The sequence below is a fragment of the Lissotriton helveticus genome, chromosome 4_1, assembly GCF_964261635.1.
Source record: "Lissotriton helveticus chromosome 4_1, aLisHel1.1, whole genome shotgun sequence".
NCBI lineage: Eukaryota > Metazoa > Chordata > Amphibia > Caudata > Salamandridae > Lissotriton > Lissotriton helveticus.
The window spans coordinates 1,308,665,796-1,308,682,059 of record NC_136063.1 but is presented as its reverse complement, the minus strand read 5'-3'; the positions used below and the strand labels follow the sequence as shown (position 1 = coordinate 1,308,682,059).

Genomic DNA, 16,264 nt, shown 5'->3' with positions numbered 1-16,264 from the left:
ATCGAAAGAAGTTGCATCGCGGAACACAAACTACACTTACCACAGTCCTTAGGGGCGATCCCGCTGGTGTGTGAGTAGTGTGCGACCCCACCCCCATTTGCAATGTTGAAGCTCCCTCGAGCAGTTGGCTGACGAGCCTGGGACCCCGCACCTGCGCGCCTGAGTGGTACTAAACCTGACAATATTTGGCAGCCACCGGCAATCCCAGAACATTGCCTAATCCCTGCTGATGAGGGGTAAATACCCCGAAACACGTGTCCCGGGATGGCGAAGATAGCGAAGATAGCAGAGAATCGAAAGAAGATGCATCGCGGAACACGAACTACACTTACCACAGTCCTTAGGGGCGATCCCGCTGGTGTGTGAGTAGTGTGCGACCCCACCCCCATTTGCAATGTTGAAGCTCCCTCGAGCAGTTGGCTGACGAGCCTGGGACCCCGCACCTGCGCGCCTGAGTGGTACTAAACCTGGCAATATTTGGCAGCCACCGGCAACCCCAGAACACGGCCTAATCCCTGCTGATGAGGGGTAAATACCCCGAAACACGTGTCCAGGGATGGCGAAGATAGCGAAGATAGCAGAGAATCGAAAGAAGATGCATCGCGGAACACAAACTACACTTACCACAGTCCTTAGGGGCGATCCCGCTGGTGTGTGAGTAGTGTGCGACCCCACCCCCATTTGCAATGTTGAAGCTCCCTCGAGCAGTTGGTTGACGAGCCTGGGACCCCGCACCTGCGCGCCTGAGTGGTACTAAACCTGGCAATATTTGGAAGCCACCTGCAACCCCAGAACACGGCCTAATCCCTGCTGATGAGGGGTAAATACCCCGAAACACGTGTCCAGGGATGGCGAATATAGCGAAGATAGCAGAGAATCGAAAGAAGATGCATCGCGGAACACGAACTACACTTACCACAATCCTTAGGGGCGATCCCGCTGGTGTGTGAGTAGTGTGCGACCCCACCCCCATTTGCAATGTTGAAGCTCCCTCGAGCAGTTGGCTGACGAGCCTGGGACCCTGCACCTGCGCGTCTGAGTGGTACTAAACCTGGCAATATTTGGCAGCCACCGGCAACCCCAGAACACGGCCTAATCCCTGCTGGTGAGGGGTAAATACCCCGAAACACGTGTCCAGGGATGGCGAAGATAGCAGAGAATCGAAAGAAGATGCATCGCGGAACACGAACTACACTTACCACAGTCCTTAGGGGCGATCCCGCTGGTGTGTGAGTAGTGTGCGACCCCACCCCCATTTGCAATGTTGAAGCTCCCTCGAGCAGTTGGCTGACGAGCCTGGGACCCCGCACCTGCGCGCCTGAGAGGTACTAAACCTGGCAATATTCGGCAGCCACCGGCAACCCCAGAACACGGCCTAATCCCTGCTGATGAGGGGTAAATACCCCAAAACACGTGTCCAGGGATGGCGAAGATAGCGAAGATAGCAGAGAATCGAAAGAAGTTGCATCGCGGAACACAAACTACACTTACCACAGTCCTTAGGGGCGATCCCGCTGGTGTGTGAGTAGTGTGCGACCCCACCACCCCCATTTGCAATGTTGAAGCTCCCTCGAGCAGTTGGCTGACGAGCCTGGGACCCCGCACCTGCGCGCCTGAGTGGTACTAAACCTGATAATATTTGGCAGCCACCGGCAATCCCAGAACATTGCCTAATCCCTGCTGATGAGGGGTAAATACCCCAAAACACGTGTCCCAGGATGGCGAAGATAGCGAAGATAGCAGAGAATCGAAAGAAGATGCATCGCGGAACACGAACTACACTTACCACAGTCCTTAGGGCCGATCTCGCTGGTGTGTGAGTAGTGTGCGACCCCACCCCCATTTGCAAAGTTGAAGCTCCGCGAGCAGTTGGCTGACGAGCCTGGGACCCCGCACCTGCGCGCCTGAGTGTACTAAACCTGGCAGTATTTGGCAGCCACTGGCAACCCCAGAACACGGCCTAATCCCTGTTGATGAGGGGTAAATACCCCGAAACACGAGTCCAGGGATAGCGAAGATAGCGAAGATAGCAGAGAATCGAAAGAAGATGCATCGCGGAACATGAACTACACTTACCACAGTCCTTAGGGGCGACCCCACTGGTGTGTGAGTAGTGTGCGACCCCACCCCCATTTGCAATGTTGAAGCTCCCTCGAGCAGTTGGCTGACGAGCCTGGGACCCCGCACCTGCGCGCCTGAGTGGTACTAAACCTGGCAATATTTGGCAGCCACGGCAACCCTAGAACTCGGCCTAATCCCTGCTGATGAGGGGTAAATACCCCGAAACACGTGTCCAGGGATGGCGAAGATAGCGAAGATAGCAGAGAATCGAAAGAAGATGCATCGTGGAACACGAACTACACTTACCACAGTCCTTAGGGGCGATCCCCCGGTGTGTGAGTAGTGTGCGACCCCACCCCCATTTGCAATGTTAAAGCTCCCTCGAGCAGTTGGCTGACGAGCCTGGGATCCCGCACCTGCGCGCCTGAGTGGTACTAAACCTGGCAATATTTGGCAGCCACCGGCAACCCCAGAACACGGCCTAATCCCTGCTGATGAGGGGTAAATACCCCGAAACACGTGTCCAGGGATGGCGAAGATAGCGAAGATAGCAGAGAATCGAAGGAAGATGCATCGCGGAACACGAACTACACTTACCACAGTCCTTAGGGGCGATCCCGCTGGTGTGTGAGTAGTGTGCGACCCCACCCCCATTTGAAATGTTGAAGCTCCCTCGAGCAGTTGGCTGACGAGCCTGGGACCCCGCACCTGCGCGCCTGAGTGGTACTAAACCTGGAAATATTTGGCAGCCACCGGCAAACCCAAGAACACGGCCTAATCCCTGCTGATGAGGGGTAAATACCCCGAAACACGTGTCCAGGGATGGCGAAGATAGCGAAGATAGCAGAGAATCGAAAGAAGATGCATCACGGAACACGAACTACACTTACCATAGTCCTTAGGGGCGATCCCGCTGGTGTGTGAGTAGTGTGCGACCCCACCCCCATTTGCAATGTTGAAGCTCCCTCGAGCAGTTGGTTGACGAGCCTGGGACCCCGCACCTGCGCGCCTGAGTGGTACTAAACCTGGCAATATTTGGCAGCCACCGGCAACCCCAGAACACGGCCTAATCCCTGCTGATGAGGGGTAAATACCCCGAAACACGTGTCCAGGGATGGCGAAGATAGCGAAGATAGCAGAGAATCGAAAGAAGATGCATCGCGGAACACGAACTACACTTACCACAGTCCTTAGGGGCGATCCCGCTGGTGTGTGAGTAGTGTGCGACCCCACCCCCATTTGCAATGTTGAAGCTCCCTCGAGCAGTTGGTTGACGATCCTGGGACCCCGCACCTGCGCGCCTGAGTGGTACTAAACCTGGCAATATTTGGCAGCCACCGGCAACCCCAGAACACGGCCTAATCCCTGCTGATGAGGGGTAAATACCCCAAAACACGTGTCCAGGGATGGCGAAGAAAGCGAAGATAGCAGAGAATCGAAAGAAGATGCATTGCGGAACACGAACTACACTTACCACAGTCCTTAGGGGCGATCCTGCTGGTGTGTGAGTAGTGTGCGACCCCACCCCCATTTGCAATGTTGAAGCTCCCTCGAGCAGTTGGCTGACGAGCCTGGGACCCCGCACCTGCGTGCCTGAGTGGTACTAAACCTGGCAATATTTGGCAGCCAACGGCAACCCCAGAACACGGCCTAATCCCTGCTGATGAGGGGTAAATACCCCGAAACACGTGTCCAGGGATGGCGAAGATAGCGAAGATAGCAGAGAATCGAAAGAAGATGCATCACGGAACACGAACTACACTTACCACAATCCTTAGGGGCGATCCCGCTGGTGTGTGAGTAGTGTGCGACCCCACCCCCATTTGCAATGTTGAAGCTCCCTCGAGCAGTTGGCTGACGAGCCTGGGACCCCGCACCTGCGCGCCTGAGTGGTACTAAACCTGGCAATATTTGGCAGCCACTGGCAACCCCAGAACACGGCCTAATCCCTGCTGATGAGGGGTAAATACCCCGAAACACGTGTCCAGGGATGGCGAAGATAGCAGAGAATCGAAAAAAGATGCATCGCGGAACACGAACTACACTTACCACAGTCCTTAGGGGCGATCCCGCTGGTGTGTGAGTAGTGTGCGACCCCACCCCCATTAGCTCTGAGAAGCAATGAAGGCTTGTGATAGCCCAAGAGTGCTTTATCTCTTCATATGTAAAGGTCTGTAAAGTCCCTCTGCCCAAGAGTGCTTTATCTTCATATGTAAAGGTCTGTAAAGTTCCTGTGCCACAAGGACACTTGAGTTCGTCTTATATTCAATGTACATCCTTCATGTAACATAAAACATCACCCGAAAGGGTAATTATCCCTCTACAGTTCCCTTTAACACCCATGCTCACATGATGTTGTCATTTAAATGCATTTCCGCCATCCATAGGCTACTGCTGTCTCATTCATTTGGAACATTTATTAGTTATCTACAAGATCGTATTCAAATAAAAGATCACAATGCTCCTCCCTGCTTTTTCATGTCTTTCTAATTTCATGGCCCATGTGATATCTATACTTGTCTTCCCCATTTTTTCAAGTTTAACCCAACTGCTTTAGCTAACTTTCATTTTCTCCTTTAAATCAGGATGGAAAACGCATAGAGGACCTAATGTCTCATTGTGTATGTCACACACGATGGGTGCAAATTGCACACTGTGACTTGCACAGCATTTGAGATACAACTGAATGTCTTATCAGCCGCATGGCAAAAAATGGAAGCGTGCAAGGGTCAGCAGAACTCCCATCCTGAGATCGGACTACACACATCAAATCCGGGATTCTGACATCTGTTTCTGCATACCTAATATGAAGGGCCTTATTGTGCACATAGTTGGTTCAGACACCCGCTCCGCTAGTGTTCGATTGTCAGTTCTCAGAAGTCCAATGTTCAAGGCCACCGTGTCTATTTATCTCACATGTTAAGTTGTTATTCTTATTTCTCCACAAGAAAAAAATATTTCACCCCCATACATCCTCGATAAATATGTATGTTTCCTCCTTGGAAAGTCACAATGCAGGTCTATATGTTTTTTTCTAATGGGAAGATAGTCTTCACAGTGACAATGCTTGTTTTCATTTATACTAGTATGAAAAAGGTAAATACAAAAGGTGTTCTGAGGGTCCGTGTTCTTACTTTTGCACATTTGCTTATTAAAGCTGTGATTATTAAAGCTTGTTTGCTGTGTGGCCGTTAAGACTTTCTATCTTGCTACAAATTACTTTTCTTTTTTTTGTGAGTTGTTGTTGCTAAACGCCTGTTTTTCTTTTTTAGTTTGTGTTCACGTCCTTTTGGGGATTGTACTCTTATAACAGAGAGCTGGTTTACCCCAAGGGTATCGACGAGTTCATTCCTCTGTGGTTAAATCATGCTATGGTGAGTCTGCTGTTGATTAATTCCGACAAAACATGTTGCAAAAAGATTCTTTCTTGTGACAACATTGCATTTGATGGTTTAAAACGTAGAATGAAATATTTCTCTATGTGTACAGTGACTGATTTACCACTTCTGTTGCAATCCTAGTATCTCCTCTATTCTTCTGCATTTTCAAAATAATGTTTTTAAATGTTTTCCCAGTTAGTATAGCTGTCTATATTTGACCCTTCTTAACTGTAATTCTTTCTCTCTCAATCCACCCGTTCTTTTGTTCTCTCACACGTCATCTCTGCTATCTGCCTGACACTTTCTCGCTTAATTTTTCTTTTCTCACCCTTTACCTCTCCCTCTCTCTCTGCCGCATTATCTTTCACTTTTACTCTCACCTTCTCTCTCTTGTTTCTCTCAGCATCTCTCTAGAGAACGGTGATGTAGACTTAAAAATGTTTTTGTATTTTGCATTTCTTTATTTTATATTGCACACATGTACCAGAAAAGAGCAATATTGAGCGAAAGAGCTTACAAAATGTCATAACCACATAGTAATAAACATATATATGAATGCAACACAGTCAGTCAATACGATATTAGCAAACAACGAGGGATATTCTCAAGGACCGGCGATACTTATCTCAAACGCCAGTTAGCAGCAGTTTTTTTTTATCACAGCCTAACCCTGAAAACTATCTCCATGTTTGCACTGTATTACCAAGCCGTCGCTACATGGCGATAGCATCAGGGAAGGGTGGTGAAAACTGCCGCTAACATCAGCGCGACAGCGATAGGAAGTCCGGCGTTAGCGGGCGAAAACTACTGATAGGCCCAGTAGTGGCAAAAAACTCACGTTAGTCAGCCTAGCGTGAGTTTTTTTGGCTCTAATGCAAAAAATAGACTATAAGTCAAACTCCATTGTAAAATAGGCTTAAAAACCAATAAACTGCAGAATGGAGCAGCCAGGGACAAGTGCAGCCCACATCAACAACCCCCACCAGCCACCCAACATCCAGGATGACCAGAATGAGAGCCAGGATGCCTCGCTGGACCTGCGTCTGGAGCCGGGGTGCCTTGCTGGACCTGCGTCTGGAGCCTGGATGCCTCGCTGGACCTGCTTCTGGAGCCTGGATGCCTTGCTGGACCTGTGTCTAGAGCCTGGATGCCTCGCTGGACCTGCGTCTGGAGCCTCAAGTGGGATGTGGAGGAGCTGTGGAGTCGATGAGCCATGGTGGTAGACATTGATGAGCGACAATCGCCCGTACCTGGTGGTGAAGTCTGGCAGGTCGCACTGAGACACGTTGCTGACCTGTGTGAGAAGAGCGCCTTGCGCACCTTAGAGCTGTAAATAGTAGAGGCGCTTCTGTGCCCCAACGTAGGGAGGTCTGCATCGCATACTACGATCCACCACTACACCAGGGTGCACATAGGGGATCACCAACAGTGGGCGCCGCCTCCCTGCATCACAGGCCGGCTGATGTTGGGCTGGCCGGACTCTGTGGAAGGTGAGGCCCCTAAGCTGCGCCAAACTTGAGCTCGAGAGCTCTCGATTCCCTTATCCCGATGGTTTCGAGTAAGTGTGGCCTCCGTGACCCCAGCCCCTGGTACAATGGCAACCTGCGGGCTCTGAAAAGTGTGTGCAGACGTGCAGAGAGAGACTGGAGGAGAAAGTATGACAGCAGCAAAAAAATCTTTTATATGGCTACTGTCAAGTCCTACCACCGTGCGGTTTGTAGAGCCCGAGCTGCATTCTATGCTCTGGAGTTTCGCAGCAGTGGGAGTCCTGTTAAATCCATCTTTAAGGCTCTCAAGGACCTTGTGGCAAAGAAGCCTGCCATTGATACCATCAGTTCTAACACCCACTGTGAAATACTGGCGGCCTTTTTTCTGGAGAAGGGTCAGACCATCTATAGAGCCTTCCCTGCTGCTGCGCAAACCAGTGCGGGGACATCCATCTTGCCGGGACAGGTGGTGTTAGACTCTTTCCCCTGTCTCTCTCCGGAGACCTTCACGGCCTTGGCTCTTCGAGTCAAGTCTGGGTCGCCGGTAGACCTGCTTAAGCCATTAATGTTTAGAGACCTGACATTCGCTCGCCCGGTTTGCGACTTAATTAATATGTCGCTTTCATCCGGCCAGGTGCCTTTGAAATGGAAGCAAGCAGTAGTGATGCCCATTTTGAAAAAGCCATCTCTCGACCCTAGTAAATCGGAGAATTATCGTCCGATTTCGCTTCTCCCGTGGCCAGCCAAACTCGCGGAGGTGCATGTTAACACCGCCCTCACTGATCATCTGTCGCGCACTAACATTCTGGACGACACACAGAACGGTTTTCGAGCTGGCCACAGTACGGAGACAGCACTGTTATTCATGGTCGAGCATTTGCGGCCAGTTCTGGATGCAGGTCAAACGGCGGCGCTTGTCTTGTTAGATCTCAGCGCCGCCTTTGACACGGTCTCGCATGAGATCCTCCTGCAGCGTCTTGAGGAGATAGGGGTGACCGGCATTGCACACCAGTGGTTTCGTTCGTTTCTCGTGGACCGTTCCTTCTGTGTGGCTGCCCCGCCCTATCAGTCCAAACGTCACCCTCTGTCTCTTGGGGTCCCGCAGGGTTCCTCGCTGAGCCCCACGTTGTTTAACCTCTACGTGAGGCCGCTGGCTGAGTTAGTGAAGCTCTGCGGTATGACCATGGTGTCGTACGCAGATGACACCCAGCTAGCGGTCACGATCAGCGGGGACTCCGGGGTGGATGCCCCAAGATTCAGAGATGGACTCCGGGCGGTGGCCAGTTGGATGACGTCCAACTGTCTCCAACTGAATGCCAAAAAAACTGAGGTTATGGTCTTTGGTAAGCGGACAGAACTATGGGGAGACACCTGGTGGCCTCCTGAGCTGGGCCCCACCCCCACTCCGGTTTCGGAGATTAAAAATCTGGGGGTTTGGTTGGACCCTTCACTCAACTTCGTTGGCCACACTAAAAGGACGGCGGCTTGTTGTTTCGGCATCTTGCGCAATTTGAGACCCGCACTTAAGTACTTCGATGCCGCAACCCGTCAACTTGTGGTTCAGGCGACGGTTCTGGCTCGCCTAGACTATGCTAGCTCCCTTTTCATAGGGTTAAACCAGGCTGAGCTTACCCGTCTCCAAAGAGTGCAGAATGCAGCGGCCAGAGCAATTGTAGGCCTGCCTAGGTTTTGCTTGGTCGCCCATACTCTGCGAGCTTTGCATTGGCTACCTGTTAGGCAGCGGATCCATTTTAAAGTGCTGTGCATGTCCTTCAAGATTCTAAAGGACTTATCGCCCCCGCTACTGCACCAACTTTTGCGCCCCTACATTCCGGGCCGCTCCCTTCGTTCGCTGGACCAGGAATTAGCAGTAGCCCCACGATTTAAACTCAGTCGGGCTGGGGGTCGCTCCTTTAGGGTGCGCGCAGCCGCACTATGGAACGCACTCCCTTTCAAAATCCGGACCCTTGGTGATTTGCTTCTCTTTCGTAAGGCCGTTAAAACTTTCTTGTTTCTCCAGCACTGTTAAACTTTTAATCTTTTTAACAATATTTTCTGTTTTCTAGTTATGTTGTGTGGCTACCTTGTCGGGCGCCGGGACGCTCCTTCGCTGGAGCAGCTGCGCGCATTACAAATGCCATTAACATAACATAACATAACGTGTGAGAGCTGCAACTTCATGCCTATGGGGGCTCTGCTGCATCAACAACATCAGGAGGTTCAACAGCGGACTTGGCGGCGACTGCTGTACCTAGGCTTCTGAAATCCCTCCTGGCTGAGGCTCCTGCTGGCTGAGTCACAGATTTGGAGACAGTGCAGCGGATTGCGCCACAGTGTCAATGTCCCAGTAAGGAGAAGGTGGGACGCTTAGCGCAGGACGCCTGAGGGTTGAGTCCCCCAGGCCTAGCACACGTAGATGAAGCATACCCAGTGTTAGCTCTTCCGCTATGGCGGAAGAGTGTCGCCCCACTGCTTCCAAGCAGTGCTGAGGAGAGTGCAGAGGAGGAACAATCATCACATGATGATAACTTACTGATGTAACTGTGCTATGTTTCCCTTGCGGGTGGGAGGATGGGTAGGGCTGCTCCAAGCACGGACGGATTTGCATGCCCACTTAAGTGCGCAATGACTGTTTGGTCAGCCCACTCAGGCCGCCCAAACAGCCATGCGCACTTCCCTGTTCGTAATACAGGCTGCATTACAGCTTGCATGGAGAACATGCCCACCCCTCCAGCCCCTGGCTGCATGCCTTGCCCCGTTGCCAAATACCAATCTCAGGGGAGGGAGCCTGGCTGCCTACTTCCGGTTCCTGGAAGCAGAAGCAGGAGAGCAGGAACAAAGAAGACACGGGACCCAGCTTTGAGGTAAGACATCCTTTAAAAAAAGTTTTACAACACCCGCTCACACACAAATCCCCGCGTCCATGCACCATCCAGTGTTCTTTCCAGCATTTACCACCTCACAGCTATCCAGCCCCCCAGCACTTCTCAATGGCGGCCGCTGTGCGCCCATACACAGCGGACGTACCACCCGTAGGCCAAAGGCACATAAGTGTTTGTGATGCATGCCCAGGGCCAGACTGGCTACCGGGCATTTTGGCATTCTGCAGAGCTGGGGGCTGATGTCACTGCGGTGGGGGCTAATTTCGTAGATGGAGACCTGCGTGTGCTTCGAAATCAACAATGCAAAACGAATTTCGTTTTGCACACGCAGGTCCCCATCAACGAAATCAGCCCCCAGCTCTGTAGAATGTCAAAATGCCCGGTAGCCAGTCCGGCCCTGTGCATGCCCTAACATTGCATTCCATTCCCATGCATACTAATACTAGACACATTGCAACAGTAGAGTAGGTGTTGCATAGCGGAAACATCAATATCACTATTCCCACATCAGTGAGTGCAACCCAAAACTAACCTTTGCACCCCAAACCCAACCGTGAACTCTGGAATTCCTTTTTTGAGTCCCCATAACACACCCAAAAATCAAATTTGACCCACAGGCACACCCCAAATCCAATATTATACCACAAAACACACCCCAACTTCCATATCTTACCCCAAAACACCCCCAAATTCCATATCTTACCCCAAAACAAACCCCAAAGTCTATATCTTACCCCAAACACCCCCAAATTCCGTATTTTACCCGAACACACACCCCAATTTCCATATTTTACATCCGAAACCCATACCCACCGAAAAACTTTAAATTACCCCATTACCGACCTCACAATATGTTGTAATCAAATGTGATGTAAAGTCACCTGAATTGTTGGAGTTATGCAGTTAATGATGTACTACCTGCGTTGTACTGGGCGTCTCCCATGCCAAAGGCAACCCATAGGCTAGCCTATTTGCGTCCGTCTGCCCCTGGACCACGCTCAGCCCCAAGGAGCCTTCCTCTTGGACACTCCACCACTACGACTCCGGCACCCTCCTCGCCATCAACCAACCAATCAACTCGCCTGCCAGGAACAACCTCTGCTCCGGAACGGACATCGCCATCGCCATCACTGACGGATGAAGTATCACCCTCAAGGAGCACCCCGACCATCAAGCAGGAGGCATTGCCATCAACTACCGGAGCACACTCCGACTGACCACACACTCTAATGATCCATGGGTCACCATGGAACACCTCAAATTCCGGATCCGGACCAACCCCAAAACCATCCTCTGTGGTACACTCATCTTCAGGACCCTTGGGCCATGGACCCCCATTCTCTGATACCATTGTAGACCTCATTGCACACCAGACTCTCCCATCCCCCGACGACATCCTACTTGGCGGACTCAAGTTCCCCCTGGACAACCTCACTGACCAGAACAGCACCCTCTCATGGGGAAGCTCAACAAAATCAGAGTCAAGCAGCTAATCACCGCAGCAAGCAACATAGCAGGACACCTCTCCTCTGCCAGCTGGACATTCAACTACAGCCACACCAGAGGACTCTCCTGGACCAACCATCATTGTATATATCACATCTTCACCATGCCCACCATACACCACTGCAATCATCGCACACATCGCAGATGGATCAACGACACCAAAGTACGTCTCGTCGACTCCCTCAGCACCGCCACTATGCCTGCGCTTACAGACGATGACACCGCAGCGCCCAAACGCAAATGAGGGATATCCAACTGCGCTGACACCTGAGCATCCCTCATTGATGGCACTGGGTCAGTACCTTACACCTGCCTAATGGCAGGCGTAAGGGTGATGCAGTGCCACAGGGATAGGCTGGCACCATGTATTGCTGGAGTTGGGTAATGGTTGTGACACGACTGCAGCAATGAGTGACTTTAGCACAGACAGATACGTCAGTATTCCAGACATATCTGTCGTTACTTGCGTCATGGAGCGCTGTCTAGTGAATACAGCGCATCTGTGGTATCGCAATAAGAGGGTAGTGAAAAGTGTTGCAACGCTGTCTTGTTGCAGTGCTGACACACTTTTCATGAGTGAGGCCCAGGAATGCGCACTATCTTATTGATGGTGCGCAGTCCTGCCCTGCAATTTTGTAGCAGGGCAGGGCAGCAACATTGCTTGCAGCGTGGTCCACCAACAAAACCTGCTGAAATGAGGCCCCATGGTTATCTCCATTTTAAGACCAGATATTTTCTGGTCTTAAAAACTGCCTCTAGTTGCAGTTAGAGCCATTTTTTTGTGGTCCTCTGGACTTAAGGAATCCCCTTGTGAATATGGAGATGTTGGGTTAACTGCAGATTTTGCATGGGAACGCCTCCCTTGCATGTCATTAGCGATAAATATCGTTAACAGAAGTCGCGATCATTTAAATGGACATTTTTGCCAAAAAACTGCCGCTAACGACTGTTAGCGACAGCTTGGTAATACGGCGATAATAATATTGTCGCATTAGCTGCAAAAAAACGCCTCTAACGCGGCGATAAGTCCTTGAGAATATGCTCCAAAATAAATAAGAGGGCTCGAGGCCAAAGATATTCTTAAGGTTTATACTTGAAAAGAGAAAGAAAACTGAGCTGTGATAGAGAGCAGAGGGTTCCACAATCCCACTCCGGCTATGCTCAACCGCCAGCTTCAAACGTGGCGCACTTCTATGTAATGGGAACTCATATAGGATCAGATACTGAGAGGCATATTTATGAAGTGCTGCTTCTCCCATGTACCATGCAACGGGGCATAAGAGTGACCCAACTCTTAAGTGATATATCAGGCCACGCAAGGCAACATTGCATGGCCTTGCGTAGTTTGATAAGTTTAGAGTGATGCCACGCAGCACAAATCGCTGTGTTGCGTTACTCTGGCCCAGGGAGGTATTCAATGGGTGGATTGTGGGTGTTCCCACACATCTAGCTATGGACTTATAGACTAGGAATGTGACAAAATGCTACCTCCTCCAGGCGAGGCGTAACAAGGAGAAATATTTGTTAATTCTTTTCCTGTTTTCCTCTTTCTATGTGCACTTCATTGTCTCAGATGATTGTTTTTGCACAGGAAGGTAAGGCTTCCTGAACAAAAACAATCCTTCTTATCATAGTGCAAGAGTGCCTCCATTGGCTCTAGGAAGCACATTTTGAGCCAGCATTGGGAAATGACAGGCGCATTCCTGCCCTTTTCCTATCACGATTGGAAGTAGATCCTCTCCAGGTACACAATTCAGTGATTGAGACTTGGAAGGATTCAAGCACTTACCCGGAAGTGAAGCGGTGTGGAGAGCTGTGTGAGCTGCAGAAGCTGAAGCCGTGAGAGTTTAAACCAGAGAGGAGGCTATCAGCAAGTCATGAGGGGGGATTCGCGAGCGGCTCGGCCTGGCCGAGCAATCAAAGAGGGAGAAACAACTAGAGGGGCTGCAGAGGTGAGGGTGAACAGACTGCATTAAGCATAGTTGGCGGGGTTCCTTGGCCGCAGAAGCGGCTCTTCTATAGTTGCGGGTGTGGCTTGTGTCAGAGGGCTCTCCTGCCACCCTGCTCTAAGCACTGCTAGCTCTCCCAAGATCCTGGTATCACCATCGCCATCACCGCCTGCCTCCCCTTCCATGCTGTTTCCCTGCCATAATCTGCCAATGCTCTGCCATAATCTGCCACAAGCCTCGCCTCGCCACAGTACTTCTCCAGCTATTCCCTGCTTCTCACTTTCTACTGTTGTAAGACTGCAGGGGCTTCAGAAGTGTGTATAGCACAGCAGGGAGAGCACGTGCTGCAGCAAGACTGGTAAGCGGAGGCTATAAACCAGCCAAAACCAGCGATAATTAACTGCTGATGTGGGCTTCAGGCATCTTATAAGCAGCAAAGTGCAGACCGCTTGGGCTGCAGGGCCCCCTTTGACAGGCTCAGATCACCCCCTTGCCTCAGTCGCTGCGGCGCTCACAGCCACATTAGAACAACGATGCAACAGAGGGGGTAATGGAAGGCCTTCTCCCCTCTTGTCTTTCAAGCAATCCACTCAACCCCCCTGACAATAACTTGCATCAACTCAGCATACCTGTGCAAGGATCGACCTCCTGGTCTCCAGGTGAGGTGCAGACACCACCAGGGCAACCACGCTAAGGAGTGAGGTTATGATTTTGCACCCTCACTCCTTCCTGGGAGCACTGTACCACCCTTGCACCGCTGCCTACTGCCATCCCCCTGAAGGCCACAACCTCACCAGTAATCCAGGGAGCCAGGGCCCATCTAACAAAGTCGCAGTACATGGCAGCAACAGCTTATATCCAAGAGGTGGCTTCTGTACTTGCAAAAGGTGCCCTTCGGAGAAAGAATTTCACTGCCAAGTACATTATCCACAGGGCACTCGAAGGTCTGCGTGAGAGCCCCTTGAGCTTTCCTCTAATGAGATCAGGTAAGGTGAGGGCGCCTTTTTCCAGCGGTCCTGTCAGAAAGAATCTTGTCACACAATCTCTCAGACAATCATGCTCAATCATCACCAACAAGGATCCTATGGCCTCTATAGGCAATGGACCCAGCGAGCAGCCTGGTTTACTAGCAGAAAACTACAATCTGCAGGACACTCTCTCCACCACTACCCCTCCATCTTGGAGCTTCTAACCGAAAATCAGCACTAAATGTAGCTTACTGAAGGGCCCAGGAGCTGGGCTTTACTCCATTAATGAGGGCCTAACAGGGTTCACAACCCCACTACTACCAGAAATGATCACCTATCTCGAAGAATGGGCCTGCCCCTATCCCAGTTGGCCACTCTACCCCCAACTAGTAACTCAGCTCAAGGGCAGGAAGACACAAAAGAGGGCAACACCCAACTCTCCTATGGTCAAATCAGATGGAGAGCCATTGACCTAAAGGAAGGAAAAAACAAGGAAGGGTGTGAAAGCGCAACCAATCTGTCAAACAAGATTCTTAAACTGCAGCCCTCTCAATTTGACCTTTCTACCACAAAAATCAGAAGGTAACCCCAACCCCAGACTTGCTTTCACAGGATGTACGATAAGTAAGCCTACTAAAGATATGGATACAATCAACCCTACTGACCTTGGGAGCAAAAACCCAGCCCTCAAAATCCAGCAGAAGTAGAACTGCAAAGTCCTTATTAGAAGATTATTGGTCCTTTGGCCTCAGGCATGGCTGTGCCCTGTACAGCACGTTTATCAAACAAGTTAAAACAGCAGGAAGAGCTAAACCTAACAGCACAAAGTAAATGTAAATGTAAATGTGCTGGACTTGCAAAGCGCACAGCTGCCCGTAAGCGTCCCGGCGCTTGCTTAGGGAACCCATCCTGGTATTCCCCTGTGAGAAACCCCGGCAGGGTGTTCACAAGGTGAAAGCCAGGCATCCCGCCGCGAGGGGCCGTAGCACAGCACATTACACTATCAACCGTAACACACCCCACACACTGCCCTTTGGCCTCTCCTAAACAAGAGCACTACAATCAACAAGAACTAGAGGACACCCTGGCAGCATCAAATGACTTCTCCTATCTCACGACTTAAGAATGGGTGGACATGGTAGCCTTGGACGCAGAGGACATCTACTCCACAAGCAGTACACAAAGCATTAATCCTAAAATAGAGAGAGATAATGACACAGAACCAAGCACTGCCTGTCATCCTTAATAACTACCATGCACCTAACTGTGGATGCCCTACTTTACCAGTCAAATCAAATTTACATTCAGATGTCACTTCTCAAAACACTTGCGACTTATGTAGCAGGCATTGATGGAAAACTGGGGACCTCAATAATCTCATCAAACGTGTACAGTCTGAAGCACACTTATTACAACAAAACTGCTCCTGCTCCTGTTCTAGATAAGCTATCATCTTTGCCCTCCATATTGACCTCCTAACTCCAAGAAATAAAGCAATCTACTAGTCCAATAACCATGAATCCAGTAACACGAGCACTTTCTCCTGACTGCAATGAAGAATCTCAGCGGAGATCAGACACATCTCTGCAGAAGTCGACCAGTGAGCGGCCCAGTCCAAAAAGTTCATGCGGGAAGTACAGAAAATACTAATTCCTTCAAAGCTGACCCAAACTCCCAAGATATGCAGGAGGTCACCCCAGCTAACACAAATATATACCCATTAAATACTCCATAGGGCATAATGTAAAGTAACAAACCTCGGCGGAAGCAAAGACAAGGTCGCAAAAACAAATCCAACTGAACCAACCCCCTTGGAGCATACGCCATCTTCAGCGCAGCAGCAAGGCACTACAGAGACATAGATTATGCTACATCTCCCACCTCACAAGTACCAAAAAATGTGTAAACCAGGTCAGCGACAAATCTGAAGAGGGTCACCCTGAAGGTCAAGCCAGGGAAAATGGAGAATCATTAAACGTGGAGAGAAGCAGCAGTCCCAGTGTAAGGGAGGCAAGCAATTCTGGCTGTCTT

General features: G+C 50.5%; 1 protein-coding gene across 1 annotated transcript in view; it reads left to right on the top strand.

Moving 5' to 3' along the window:
* Positions 1-16,264, top strand: part of ADTRP (androgen dependent TFPI regulating protein) — a 497,819-nt gene that overhangs the window by 155,803 nt on the left and 325,752 nt on the right. Inside the window, exon 3 of the mRNA XM_078685788.1 lies at positions 5,334-5,435. Within this exon, the coding sequence (XP_078541914.1) occupies positions 5,334-5,435 (102 nt within the window). The remainder of the gene's footprint in view (positions 1-5,333; positions 5,436-16,264) is intronic.